The 15,024-nt window shown below is 35.0% G+C and overlaps 1 protein-coding gene across 1 annotated transcript in view; it reads left to right on the forward strand.

The window, feature by feature from the left end:
- CCDC102B (coiled-coil domain containing 102B) overlaps window positions 1-14,823 on the forward strand; it is a 118,572-nt gene extending 103,749 nt beyond the window's left edge. The window contains exon 9 of the mRNA XM_081263279.1: window positions 14,520-14,823. Within this exon, the coding sequence (XP_081119405.1) occupies window positions 14,520-14,546 (27 nt within the window). The 3' untranslated portion in view covers window positions 14,547-14,823. The remainder of the gene's footprint in view (window positions 1-14,519) is intronic.
- Window positions 14,824-15,024: the final 201 nt, after the last annotated feature.

The raw sequence follows: 15,024 nt of genomic DNA on the forward strand, positions 1-15,024 counted from the left end.
GTAGTCCCTGATGGGAGACTATACCACAGAGACCTTCTGTGGTGCCTGCTTGTGTGATGTGGGTGCTTGGTCTTATCTCTATATCACTGTGGATCTCACAATTCCCGGTCTCTAATTTAGTCTCTAAACTGTATCTCACTCACGCTCTCCTTTTCTAGTTCCCAATCAGGATCCTTTCTCTCCGGAGATCTTTTGGGATGAGCTCTGGGGGCTGCACACCTGTAATGGAGAGCTGTTTTATATTGGGCAGTCACTGCATGGAGTTAGTGGCTGCCAGGGAGTGGGGGGGAGTTCCCCAACTTGGTATCTGTCCAGCCAGTGTTCCAAACTGGGAGTTGCCCCAACTAAAGATGGTGACAAAGGTGTCCCAAGATGAAAACAGCTGCTTTCAGTGATGGGATGCTGGGTCGGGTGGGGCTGGGCTGTGGCATTGAGCCCTGTGTTCAGAGATGCAGCTCTGTGGTGTGCAGTGTTGTGGCTGATGGTTGCTTCCAGACCCTGTATGATGTCCCTAGGTTTAGGCAGGCTACCATGTGCAGAGGACTATGGCAGCTGCAGAGTCCCAAGGTGGAGGTGACCAGGGGAAATCCCACATTGGTAAATGGGGGTCCACACAGGATGGAAGCTGGAGTTCCTGAGCATGGGTAGTGGCCAGGTGTCCTGTATGGGAGCAGCTGTTGGGAGTCCTTTATCACTTGCAAAGAAACAGTATTCCCACTACTTGAATCCTAGTTCTGGAAGGACACAGAATGCATCCTCCCTTTAGCCTGCCATCTTGAATCTGCCTCAAAGCCCTCATTTTAAATGATAATAAGAATGTTGGAGAACTAACTTTAAAAGCATTAGTAAATCAAGGTGTATATTTTAAATAGAAGACAATTGGGTATACTTGAAACTTTGGCTGCACAGGCATTAGGAAATTATGTTGGTGATGCATGATTATTAAAATATTAATTTCATGCAAAATATTTTAGAAATCTACCTATACTTATGAATATACAAAAATAATCCTATTGGAATAATTGATAAGATTTAGTATTTAAAAAATTTTCAGTATATTTCATAAATTTGAACTTAATAATCTAAACTCTCTTTTAGAAAATGTTCTTACCTTTCATTTACAAGATCCAAGTGACTAAAAAGTTTAAGTATATAAAAATTTGCAGCAATATAGAAAATGGTGTGTACATATCACATTGTGGTGTGAAAAGAAAATACTAATGCTATTTTTTAGCTCTTGTTTTTTGAATTTCTATGTTGTGATTATAATACATATTTATTATGTTGGTACAATAGCATGTCTATATAATAGAATTAATGTATTTTAAAGATTAACTTATAATATTATACAAACATAAAATGAACATGTCAGTTATTTTACTTAACTCATTACTTAACAAAGGAATCATTAAGTTATCTGAATCAGTTCAAAGGAGATTGTAAATATTAGAAATTGAGGCATAAAAGGATGCTGAAAGAAAAAAGTGCTTAAGAGATGAAAAATTGACTCTTTGATAGTATGTAGTAAGGTAAGACAAATCCCCTGAAAGTGTATGGATGAGATTCATTTGCATTGCTATGGATTATCTATATATTGTATACAATAAAGCATAAAGATATTCAAAGTTCTTGGGCTGTATAAAATCAGCAAATGCTACCTGGAGGAATTTATTAGACACAATTACAAGGAATCTATATTGAGCATTTCAAAGTCGCTCATAATTTTTCTTTTCTTTTTTTTTAATTAAAAAAATTTTTAGTTGTTGTTGGAACTTTATTTTATTTATTTATTTTTATGTAGTGCTAGGAATTGAACCCAGTGCCTCACATGTGAGACAAGCACTCTACCGCTGAGCTACAACTCCAGCCCCTCATAATTTTTCTTGATAATTATTTGATATATGTTTAATAACCCTTTATATAGTAACACGTCAACAAACCCTTAGGGAGTGTTACTTTGGACTAGGGATGGGCAAACATTTTTTTGTAAATGTCAAGATTGTGAATATATTAATGTAAGTTAGGCCATATAATTTCCTGTTGCATTTTTAAAAAATCATAAGCTTTTAAATATGTGGAAAATATTCTTCATTCATGAGAGGTCTGCAGAGAGGTCTGGAGCTGGAAATCTGTGTGAGATACAGCTGCAGAACCCCTGTTCAAGACCAGAAGTCCATGACATTGAATGCCTGGGACGGGCCCAGAGGGACCATGTGTGACAGAGCCAGGTGCACCTCGGCAGGGTCAGCAGCACTTCCATTTTACACACTTTCTTTCACACAGTAGGCTTTAAAAACAGCCAAGGAATGAAGGAATCTTAAAGAATGAAGGAATTTGTAGTATAAGGCCAGCCATAAAGTGGTACCTGGATCATAATACTGGAAGAAGAAGTTAAATGGCTTTTCGTAGATTTGCTTTGAGAGGAAAATGGGATCTAGAAGTCAGTATGAATGGATACCCAAAGCTAACAGAGTGGACAGGCAGAGACAAAAGGGAGTTTCAAGAACAAATGGTAATCCTGGAGCTAAAGCCAACCATTTTTCCCAGGGTGTGGGGCAAGGAAAAAAGAATCTTGGGTCTTTGGCTGCTCAGATCCTAGAGTCTTACACTCTTACCCTCATTTTCTTCTGGTTATTCACTTTGAGCTTCCAGGACAGAGAATAACTGTGAGAAGACAAATCAGAAGAAAGAAAATAACCAGTGGGTTTTGTGACCACTAGAGAAAAGAAGACATAATAACCAAAAAGCATGACCTAATATTTATCAAGACAAGTCCCAAGCTTTCGGTAATGCAGATCAGTAGATTTGCAACTCTCAGCTGTTATTTTTGATATGATATCTATGACAAATGCTGATTTGCTTTATTCAATGTAGAACTCTATCTCTTGCATTTATAATACCATAATTCTTCTCTTGATGCATACTCTCTTTCCCTTCTATTGCAAATTATATTATTTTTAAATGAGAAGTTATTGGGAAAAAATGGTCAGTATTCTTGTGGGTAAAACTCTGTGAACTAGTCAACGTGCCTCTCATGAAATGATTTGGAAGCTTGTTTTCTTAAATGAACTCAGCTACTGAATCCCTTCATTTAGGTCACATAATGGGTCACTTTCAGAAAGCTAATGCAGCAGGGCAGTAATTGATGTGTCTAAGGAAAATGATGAATTAATCTAAAAGTTGAAAGGCTGTCAAATCAATTCCTAATTGATGTGCTACTGATGGTTCCAGATTCAAGGAATGATATTATATTTACTTTGTTCAATAACTTTGTCTTCAAATACATTTATTTTGTTTTGTAAAATGTTTAATATTAAAACTCAGTCCCTACTGCAGTGTTTGTCATATGCTTATAATGTGTCAAGTGGATAAGTCCATTCATACATTTATACTTCCATTTTCATTACATAAATTTGAATATATATCTTAATCTTTAATTCCTACATCTCCCATTTATTTGTGTAACAAGGCAAATGCTATAAATCTTTAATATTATTGGAGTTTCACATTATTCTTTAAAATTTCTATGTGTACCAGACAAATGATATGGTGTCCCATATCAATTTAAAATGCAATTTTTGACATTTTAATCATTCATATTTTGTTTTATAATTTCATGAAATTTCACAATATAAATTATTACATTCAAGTACAAAATAATGTCTTTCTGCTTTTGATATGACTAGCATACTAGACTAGTAATAACCCACTATTTATTAAAGCATGATTAGCAATTTGCATAAAAGTGATTTTTTGATTTAAAGGATAAGAAAAATATTTACATTTCAAGTTAAGATGTCATAAAACTGTAGTCACAAAAGTTTTTTTTTGATTTTTTAAATTAAAACTACATTAATAAAAACCCAAACAATTTGAACCAACTTGAACCATTTATTATTTTTGACTTTTTACTCAATTGAAATCACAGAACATAAAATTAATTATTTTAAACTGAAAAATTAGTGGCATTAACTACTTTCACATTGTGTAACCACCACCTCTACCTAATTCAAAAAGCATGTTTATTGCTCCAAAAGGAACCCCCCAGGGAGCTGTATGTGCTAAGGACCTGCTCTTTCCTCCCAGCCCTGGCAGTCACCACTGATGGCATAGAGCCCACTTTTGCTTTCATATTGGCATTTGTACACCTTCTATGCAGAAATTACATTTAAACACTTTGTTTTGAATTGGGCTGTTTGTAGTTTTTCTGTTGAATTATATGAATTCTTCATATATTCTGGACACCAAGCTATGGTAAGATATATGACTTGTGAACATTTCCTCCCAGTTTTATGCTGTATTTTTACTTTCTCAGTAGTGTCTTTCAGTGCATGCTGTTTTGCATTTTGATGAATCCCATTCTATTTTTTCCTTTCATTGTTTGTATTTTCTTATCTAAGAATCCATTGCTGAACCCAAGATTTATCCCTATGTTCTCTTCCAAGACCTCTGCATTTTTTCCTGGTATATTTAGATCATTGATCCACTTTAGTTAATTTTTGCATATGGTGTGAGATTGCACTATAGCTATTATTTTGCATGTGGATATTCTGTTGCCTCAGCACCAATTTTTGTACAGTTTATTCTTTCTGCCTTCAAATGATTTGGCATCTTTTAAAAAACAATTTGCCCATAGATGGATAGACTTATTTCTGGATGCAATTCCATTATGTTGGTATATATATTTTTCTGTGAGTACCTACACTTTTTAGATTGTTACTTATTTGTTGAAAGTTTTGAAATCAGGAAGTGTTAACTTTTCCAGTTTTTGCTCCTGTTTTCAGTATCATTTTGGAAATCCAGCCCTGTTAAAAATTAACGTGAAAACATTTGCCATTTGTTTTTTTTTGGAGGGGGGATTGGCTAACTTCACTTAGCATTATCTTCTCCAACTGCATCCATTTACCTGTAAATGCCATTATTTTATTCTCTTTTATTGCTGAGTAACATTCCATTGTGTATATATGCCACATTTTTTAATCCATTCATCTACTGAAGGGCATTTAGGTTGGTTCTACAGTTTAGCTATTATGAATTGTGCTGCTATAAACATTGATGTGGCTGTGTCCCTGTAGTATATTGTTTTTAAGTCCTTTAGATAAAGACCAAAGAGAGGGATAGATGGGTCAAATGCTGGTTCCATTCCAAGTTTTACAAGGATTCTCCATACTGCTTTCCATATTGGCTGCACCAGCTTGCAGTCCCACCAGCAGTATATGAGTGTGCCTTTTTCCCCACATCCTTGACAATACTTATTGTTGTTTTTCTTCATAATAGCTGCCATTCTGACCGGAGTAAGATGGTATCTTAGAGTAGTTTTGATTTACATTTCTCTAATTGCTAGTGATGATGAACATTTTTTCATATATTTGTTGACTGATTGAATATCCTCTTCTGAGAACTGTCTGTTCATGTTCTTGGCCTATTTATTGATTGGGTTGTTATTTTTTTTGGTGTTTAGATTTTTGAGTTCTTTATATATCCTATAGATATAAGGTGACTGACTCATAGTGGGGTCGGGAGAGGGAGCATGGGCGGAATAGACAAACTCTAGATAGGGCAGAGGGGTGGGAGGGGAAGGGAAGGGGCACGGGGTTATCAATAATGGTGGAATGTGATGGACATCATTATCCAAAGTACATGTATGAAGACATAATTGATGTGAACATACTTTATATACAGAGATATGAAAAATTGTGTTCTATATGTGTAATAAGAATTGTGATGCATTCCACTGTCATGTATTTAAAAAAATAAAAGCAATTAAAAAACAGAAAATAAAAATAAATTTTATGAAACAAAAAAATTAATGTGAATCTGAGGATCAGCATTGTCACTTTTGCAAACAAAGACTGGTGGGATTTTGACAGGGACTGCACTGAAGATGCAGAGTACTTTGGGGAGTACTGATGGTTTAACAATATTAAGTCTTCTTACCTGTGAATATGGGATGTCACTTCCACTTATTTTAGCAATGGATTATCATTTTCAGTGTATAAATTTTCACTGCCTTGTTTAAATTTATTTCCACATAATTTATTCTTTAGGATGGTACTGGAAATAGGATTTGTTTTTTAATTAATTTTTGGATGGTTCTTTGCTCAGGTATAGAAGGACAACTAATTTACATGTGTTCACCTTGTTCCCTACAACTTTGCTGGATTTGTTTATTAATAAGATTTTTAATGGTCTTTTGTTGGTTCTCAGTTGTTGTTCTTGGTGTTTTCCATCTATAAGATCTTTATCAGTGAGTAGGGATAGTTTTACTTCAGCCTTTGCAGTTTGGGTGTTTTTTTCCTGGCGTCTCTGGCTAAAATCTGCCATCACTGTTGGACAGCAGAGGTGGAAGCCAGCTGTCTCAGGGAGACAGCTTTAAGGCTCCACTGTGGATTATTAGGTCAGCTGTGGGTTTTCATATGTTGCTCACTATGTTGAGAAAATTCCTCCCAACCTTTTTTCCAGTTTATTGAGGATTTTCTTTTCTCTCCTTAGGGTGTTGGACTTTGTCCAATGCTTTTTTTGCATCAACTGAGATGATGATGTATTTTTTCCCCTTAATTCTATTAATGTGGTGTTCTTTGGTAGGTGTTTTTTTTCTGTTTGTTTTGTTCTGCAGTGCTGTGAGTGAACCCAGGACCCTGTGCAAGCCCAGCGCACTCTCTACCAGTGAGCTACATCTTCAGCCCTGATGTATTTAATGTGATTGATTTTCTTACCACCCTGGCATTCTTGGATGTATCATATTCACTCATAATGTAAAATTCTTTCAAGATGTTGCTAAATTTTTTTTGCAACTATTGTGTTTAAGATCTTTACGTCATTCATAAAGTATGTTAGAGGTAGATTTATTTCCTTGTGTTGTCTGACTTTGGATCAGGGTAATGCTGAGCATTAAAGGACAAGAAAAGATGCCATAGAGATTTCTTACCATATTCAAGTTTTTTTTTTTTTTTCTGGATGCAGTGATTCCTTGACTCTGGAAACCTGTGACTGTGTTCCAGAATTCCAACACAGTTGATTGCACCTACTTCCCTTAATTTTTATATGCTTGAAGCTACCTACTTTGCCATATTTTGCTGGCATCCTGTGGCATATATTATTTGTCTTAGGAAAAACTGGATAAATATCTCCAAAGCCTCTGTATGCTTTCTGTTTACTTAGGCCACCTCATGATTTAGTTGGAATTTTTGTATAAATGACATTGCCTTTAAAAAAATATATTTTCCTCTGACTTTTTAAAGATACAGCATCTGGTATTATGATAATCGCAACTTACTGTTACAGAAATCAGTGTGATAGGTTTTGCTCCTTAAGTTCTAATAATGATATCTATTAAAATTGCTATAGCATGCAGTGATTTAACATGGAATGCGATACATAGTTGTACATATAAAATTCACATCATTGAGTTTCACTTAAATTTACTGATTTGTGTGTTTGTATACTACTCTTCAATATGTTAGTTTTGTTTAAATGGATCTGCATGTATTTATCTAGATCAGATTTGTAATATGGCTGCTGTAGTTGGCAATCAGTACATGTTAGGTAATGATTGATGGTTCATGTTTGCTCACACTGGAATAGAACTGAGTGAGGTGGTGCATACCTGTAATCACAGCAACTTGAGAAACTGAGGTAGGAGGACTGCAAGTTTGAGGCCATCCTCTGCGTCTTAATGAAGGCCTCAATAACTTAGTGGGACCCTATTTTAACATAAAAAGTAAAGAGGGCTGGGAATATGATTCAGTGGTAAGATACCCTCTTGGTTGAATCCTCAGTACCACAAGTAAATAAATAAGTAAATTGTATGCACTGGAATCTCCACGGTGACTAATTTGAACAGATTGCTTTTACCCCATCTATGTGACACCAAAGATAAATTTTCACATGGCAGAAAACAAAGAATGACTAAAGAGAAGAGGAGAAAGAAAGAAAAATAAGTGGAGGAAGGAGGGAAGAAATGAGAAGGAATAAAGGAAACAAAAAGTAAAGGAAAGTGTAACAAAAGAAAATTAGAGCAATTAAGCAATTAATACATTATAGGATCTGTTTTTGTAAACTTTTAAATAAAAGTTTAAACTATTTTCTTCTCAGAATAGTTATTTACATCAATATGTCTTTCTTCCCAAATGTTAAATAAATATCTAAATTAAATGTGAATTATTCCTTACTAGACATGATTGCTCAATGGTGTGGAGCCAGTTTCTCCAAGTCATGCTTTAACATATTTTTGTTCAAAAGGTAAAAACATATACTTTGGGAGACTATGTTAGATATGAAGGAACCTCACGTTATTTTGTCACTAAAGTGATGCCACCAATTCTTTTCAGTAGATATAGAATGTGGCTGAAAAAAACTCTGATTCCAAGTTTATTAGGATGCAGTATATTTTAAAAAATGGTTGTTGGTTAGTTCAGAGGTTGTGAAGTCAGTTCATAAGTCAACCCACAGAAGTCAAGGCCTTCCAGCTATGTGCAGGTGTTCAGCTTCATTTTTGATGGTGATAAGTACCATGATAGTCTGAAAATAAGACAGGGCTAGCTGAATATAGGGGCAGTAACAGTGTATCTCCAGGGACTTAAGTAGCTTCTGAACCTCAGCAGCTTCTTCAGTTACTTTGTGATACTTGACATTCACTTTATCTTTCTTTTTAAATAAGACTTAATTGGAAAAAACCCAGATAAAAATTATTTTGGGGAGGGGTGATGCAGGTAAATAGATTACTTTGTATAAATTTTTTATATAAAAAATAGGAAAATGGTTAAATTTTAATGAAAACCAGTTAGTGTGCAAAATGTACAGAACCTTCTTAGAATTTTTAGGTAGTGTGCAGAATGGTGTGAGCATCAATTAGTATTAAATGAATTTGGCTAAGGTTGATTGCCTCATGGTAGTAAGGCCTATTAAAACATGAAAGTAGGATGTAATTTTATTTATCATTTTCATTCATCATCATCAGTCATTGTGGACTGAATTGTGCTTTACTACTGAGCTACAACCCCAGGCCTTTTTATTCTTTATTTTTAGACAGGGTCTTGCTAAGTTGCTGTGGGTCTCATTCAATTGCTGAGGCTGATCTTGAATTTGTGATCCTCCTGTGTCATCTTCCTGAGTCACTGAGAGTGCAGGTATGTGCCTCCATGCCCAGATAGAACAATTTAATTTTATATTACTTTCTAAATTTACAAAGCCTTAGGAATGACCTAAGGAAAGCGAGAAGACCAGGGGTCATGAGAGAGCTTCTAGTGCAACAGACATAGATGCATATGCTGAAGGCTCACAAGATGTATGGCTTCTTAAGAAGCATGTGGTCCTGAGAAGTATTTATAGGAAGTCTACTCTTTCTGCCTAGAAATGAAACAAAAATGCAAGGCTGGTTCCACTCTAGAAGACTCTACATGTTTAGAAGCAATTCAGAAGGCAGCACTGGGTCTGTTTCCAAATTACATTGTTTGGAGCTGCTGTAGCTTCCTTAGAATCCCTTAATTTATTGTGAACCAGGGATAAGAATTGTATTAGAACCAAATGGGGAAAGAATTTGAGAGGTTGGAATAGAGAAATGAAAATTAGTTCTGGGAGCTAAATTTCAGTGTAAGTCTGCTTAATATTATCAACCCAATCAATACCATTTGGTATTGTCAGAGTTATTACTGGGTATGGTGGCACAGGCCTATAATCCTCGTAGCGTGGGAGGCTGAGGCAAGAGGATCCCTAGTTCAAAGCCAGCCTCAGCAATGACAAGGTGCTAAGAAACTCAGTGAGACCCTGGCTCTAAAGAAAATACAAATAGTACTGATGATTGGCTCAGTGGCCAAATGCCCCCGAGTTCAATCCTTGGTACTCTCCTCCTCTTTCCCCCCCACCAAAAAAAAGCAGAGCTATTACTGAACCCAAGAAAATATTTTGTAAATCTTTTTAAGAACAACAGTATGATACACACCAAAATTACTACATTTTTCTTTGCATGCACAAAGCATTTTTTCTTAATTTATTCACATCATTCAGCTACTTGATTAATTTTGCAATTTGAATCTGGAGAGAACTTCTACAAGTTAAATTAGTTGTACATGGTATCAGTCCTAGGTTACAGAAAAGCACCCGATAAACCTATTAAAAAGAAAATTTTATTAAAGTGTTTTGATAATCTGTAAAACACCACTCCATAAGTACTATTTTAGACAGTATTTTAGATATAAAAGATAAATTACATATTAAAAATGTACATCAAAACGTTTATGTTCTGTCCAATCCTTTTGACTTATCTAGCCCAGATGTTCTCAAAATGTGGAGCTTACATTAGTAGTAGCAGCAAATGCCCTGTCTCAGACCTCCTCTATCAGAAACTCCAGGTTTGTAGGTAGACTGTATTTTAACAAGCTCTACAGGTGGAACCTGATGCCAATGAACACCTGAGAGCCACTGACATAACCTATATACCTGCATGTGCTGGCAGTGTCTTCAATGTGCTGTTAATGTGGGTCCTTTTCTAACATTGTCTTGGTTGTTTTATTATACAGTGGAAGAGCTACTGGTTAACTTTTGGTTCAACTCACATGTCACAAGAACATTGGACTTATGGAAATATGAAAGGAAGATGCTCTTATTCTGGGTTTGGGCTGAATATTTGAGTACTTTTGGCCAAGTGATACACTGTGTTCATAATTTTTAAAAGAATAGCTTGCTTTAAATAGCTGAAATATCTTCTACTACCAAATCCCATGATTTCATTGTGCTTTCCAAAATTTAGCTACTGAGTTTAAAAAATATCACTAATTTGGGTTCATGAAGGCAGTGTCATATTTCCTTGAATTTCAGTTTATTTTTAATAAAATGGCTGTTTGCTTCTGATACAGTTGAGAATACCCTTTCTAATTGCTGGATTTATTTCTTTTTAATCCACACAGTTAAACTTAATATGGTTGTTGACATAATTGAGAGATTTTTCATTTAATATTTCTCTGCTACTGGCCATCGCTTTCTGTTTCCCTATCATTTTATTATGCTTAATTTAATGGTATTTGGCAGCCTCTCAATTTCTCTCTAAATGATAGGAAATCAGAGCAGAAAAAGCATCAATATCTCAGTAACAAGCAAAAATCATCTCTTTGCTTTTTAACCAACTTTGATTTAAAATTCTATTACATCATCTTTTTAAAAAAGATTTTGTGGTGATGGTTTTACTTACATACAAAGTGAATAGGAAGTCAGTAAAGTTAAAGACTGATTCTAGAGCACACTGCTGTTTCAAATTCACTTCTTATTTCATCATGCTAAAATCAGATTACCATATGTATGTCCAGCAAAATTTACAGGATGAAGAAAACAAATGGAATTTAGAGACAAGTGCTTTATCTGATTCTTTATCTCCCACAGGGGCATTTCTTAGATCTGTATTTTCTTTTTATCTCTACCAGATAGGGTATTTTATATAATAAAAATTTAGAATTAGTAGATATATAAATTTGGGACCCAAAAGTGTGTATATTTAAAAACAAACACATAGGTAGTTTTTCGGTGTACAAAAATCAGAAAAAAAAATCAGTGTTCTCAAAATACATTATAACATCTTTTCTGAAAAATGTAAATAACTTTAGTTACTTTTCTCTTTTTCTTTCTTCTTTTCTTTCTTTTTTTTTTTTTTTTTTTGGTTCCAGGGATTGAACTGGGGGTGCTTAACCACTACCACTGAGCTAGATTCCCAGCCCTATTTTATATTTTATTTGAGACAGGGTCTCACTAAGTTACATAGGGTCCTATCAAGTTGCTGAGTCTTGCTTTGAACCCAAGATCTTCCTGCCTCAGCCTCCTGAACTGCTGGAATTACAGGGGTGTGTCACCACGCCTGGCACTTCTTTATTATGGGAAAGGTAGATTGTTATTTCTAATTTGGGATTATTAAGTGTGAGCATATCTGTGTGTGTGTGTGTAAGTTCAGTGAGGGAAGTGATTGGAACATGTATTTTTGTGACTGGTAATTTCAAATAATATATTTTTACAAATGTATAATATACCTTAGAGTTATATTTAAATAGATGTCACTAATAAAAAATATTTTCCAACTTTCTGTACCCACATTTGAAAATCTGGTTCTCTTTTCTGGAGGCAAGGTGGTGGCTGCTGGTGGTATTGTCCTTGGCAGAGTCTGAAGATGCAGGGGAATTTGAGAAGCCTGCCAGGCTAAGATGAGGCAGGTGCAGGGATTGGAAGCATATGGGCAAATAATTAACTGGCTGAGTCTGTATTTCAAAAATAATTTTACCTTAAGCCAGTTAAAATTAATTATCCTACCTATGCCAGATAAAATTAATTTAATTTCTCACAAAGAAACTGTTTATTTGGCACAATTGGGGTGGATATAACTGGTGTATTTTTGACCCTTGTGAGCCTATCATAATCAGTATGTTGTTGTTTGGCTATATTTACTATATAGGAAAAATAAAGAATGTTTGGATTAAAAAATTTAAAAAACTTTGATGTATCCTTTTCTCCAGGGAATTGTTTGAGTTTTAATGTTTTCTATCTCATCTTTATATCTCAGTGAGTCACTACTTATTAGCCTGACCTGTACATGTGAAAAATGCTGCTTTCATTATTTATTTTTATATTTGTCTTATCTACTTTTTTACCAAACAACATGTAATCCATTTTAAGGAAAAGCCATTTTAAGTCAGTTTTTAGTTTTAATAGTTGTAAAGGAAATATATATGAAGGTGTTTTCAAACTGATGTAAAAATGTTGCAGTTTTTTTTTTTCTGTGATGTAGGGGCAGTGTGAGTTTTCAACTATTGCAGTCTCTCTCATTACTTATTTCACATGTGTTAGCAAGATATAATCCACAAATAACACAAGAAAAATATATGACATAATTTTATAAAAGATGCACAATATGTTCTTAGATATAAGAAATTTCATGTAAATTCAGATAGCATCTACTATCATTTGTTTACCCAATTATCTAACAAATAACCGGTGGGAAGGAAGGGATGGGAAAGACTGATCAATGGCTTTAAAATTGCAGTTAAGAATAAAAAGTTCTAGTGTGCTTTTGCAGAGTAGGATGACCTTGATTAATATGAATTGTCAACTTTATTGAATTAAGGAGATGCCTAAGATTAGGAGGCTTCTGGGTGTCTCAGGATGTTTCTAGGCATGATTAGTATGTGGGGCAGCAAACCGAGGCAGAGACCCATCTTAAATATTACCAGCATCATCCAGTAGGTTGGGAGCCTGTGTGGAAGAAAAGGAGAAAGAACAAGGAAGCAGCAGCAGATGAGAGCTTGATTCTTAAGCAAGTTCTTTTTTTTTAAAATTTCAAAATAAAATGTTTTTTTCCAAAATATTGTGTGTGTGTGTGTGTGTGTGTGTGTGTGTGTGTGAGAGAGAGAGAGAGAGAGAGAGAGAGAGAGAGAGACACCCACCTAGGAATATATAAAGAATATATGGAGTACCTATATTTAATGTAAAACAATTTTATATTTTTTTGTAATCTCTGCCACATCCTCTTCTGCTGCCTTGCTCTGGTCTATGTCTTCATAATACATTAGTTGGGTTGTTGGAAATAGTGCTCTAATTGATATCTTTCCCCTCCAGGGTTTCTCACATTCAAGTCAGACTACCTGAGACTATAGGATTAAATTTCATGAAATTCAGCTCTGATCTCATAGCTTTCTAATTCAGATATTTTTGATAGGTAACAGATGTGAGCTATGGGAACATGAGTTTAAGGAGATAATTCTATAAACTGGGCCCACCATGCTAACCCCCACATGCTTTCTTTTTTTTTAATTAACATTTATTTTTTTATTTATATATGACAGAGGAATGCATTACAATTCTTATTACACATATAGAGCACAAGTTTTCATATCTCTGGTTATATACAAAGTATATTCACACCAATTCATGTCTTTATACACCTAACCCTAACCCCAAATAATATGCTACTGAATGGACAATGGGTTGCAGAAGACATCGAGGAGGAGATTAAAAAATTTTTAGAGTTGAATGAGAGCGCAGATATAACATATTGAAATCGATGGGACACTATGAAAGTAGTTCTAAGAGGAAAGTTCATTGCATGGAGTTCATTCCTTAAAAGAAGAAAAAGTCAACAAATAAATGACTTAACATTACATCTCAAAGCCCTAGAAAAAGAAGAAATCAACACCAAAAGCAGCAGAAGAAAGGAAATAATTAAATTCAGAGCTGAAATCAATGAAATTGAAACAAAAGAATTGAAAAAATTGACAGAACAAAAAGTTAGTTCTTTGAAAAAAATAAAACTGACAGACCCTTAGCCACGCTAACAAAGAGGAGAGAGAAAACTCAAATTGCTAACATATGGGATGAAAAAGGAAATATCACAAATTTATCTTCTGTATTTCTGTAGTGTCTGTTGTGACACTACAGAAAAAAAAAAGTCTACAAACTAAGAAAAGCCCAGGACTGGATGATTCACAGCCAAGTTCTACAAGACTTTTAAAGAAGAACTAATACATATACTCTTTAATTTATTTCAGGAAATAGAAAAGGAGGGAGCACTTTGAGCGAGTTCTTGATTGCTGCTGTCCTGAGGATGCCAGACTCCTGCTCCTGCACTCTTCCAAAGGAGACTCTGATCAGTGACTCTTCAGGGAATTTTTAGTCCTTTGGCCCTAGTGCGGGGTGGCATCATTGATCCCTCTTCTTCTGAGTCTCCAGATTCTTGCAGTGAACAGCTACATTTCCTCCAGCCCTCCAGCCTGCATTTGGCCACTGTGGGACTCTCCAGCTTCTGATTGTCTAAGCCTGTCTAACAATCCCCTTTTCATAATTACGTGTGTGTGTGTGTGTGTGTGTATCACCTTTTGGTTCTGTTCCTCTAAAGAATCCTAATACAGTGATAAGGATAATGTACTGAAAATTTCAGAAAAGGAGAGGAAAGGATTTTGAATGTTTTTTACCACAAAGAAATGATAAATGTTTGATGACAAATATGTTTAACCTGGTTGAAATATTACACAACATGTACTCTTTTAGTCAGCT

The sequence above is a fragment of the Spermophilus citellus genome (assembly GCF_964194105.1).
Source record: "Spermophilus citellus genome assembly, chromosome: 12".
Taxonomy (NCBI): Eukaryota; Metazoa; Chordata; class Mammalia; order Rodentia; family Sciuridae; genus Spermophilus; species Spermophilus citellus.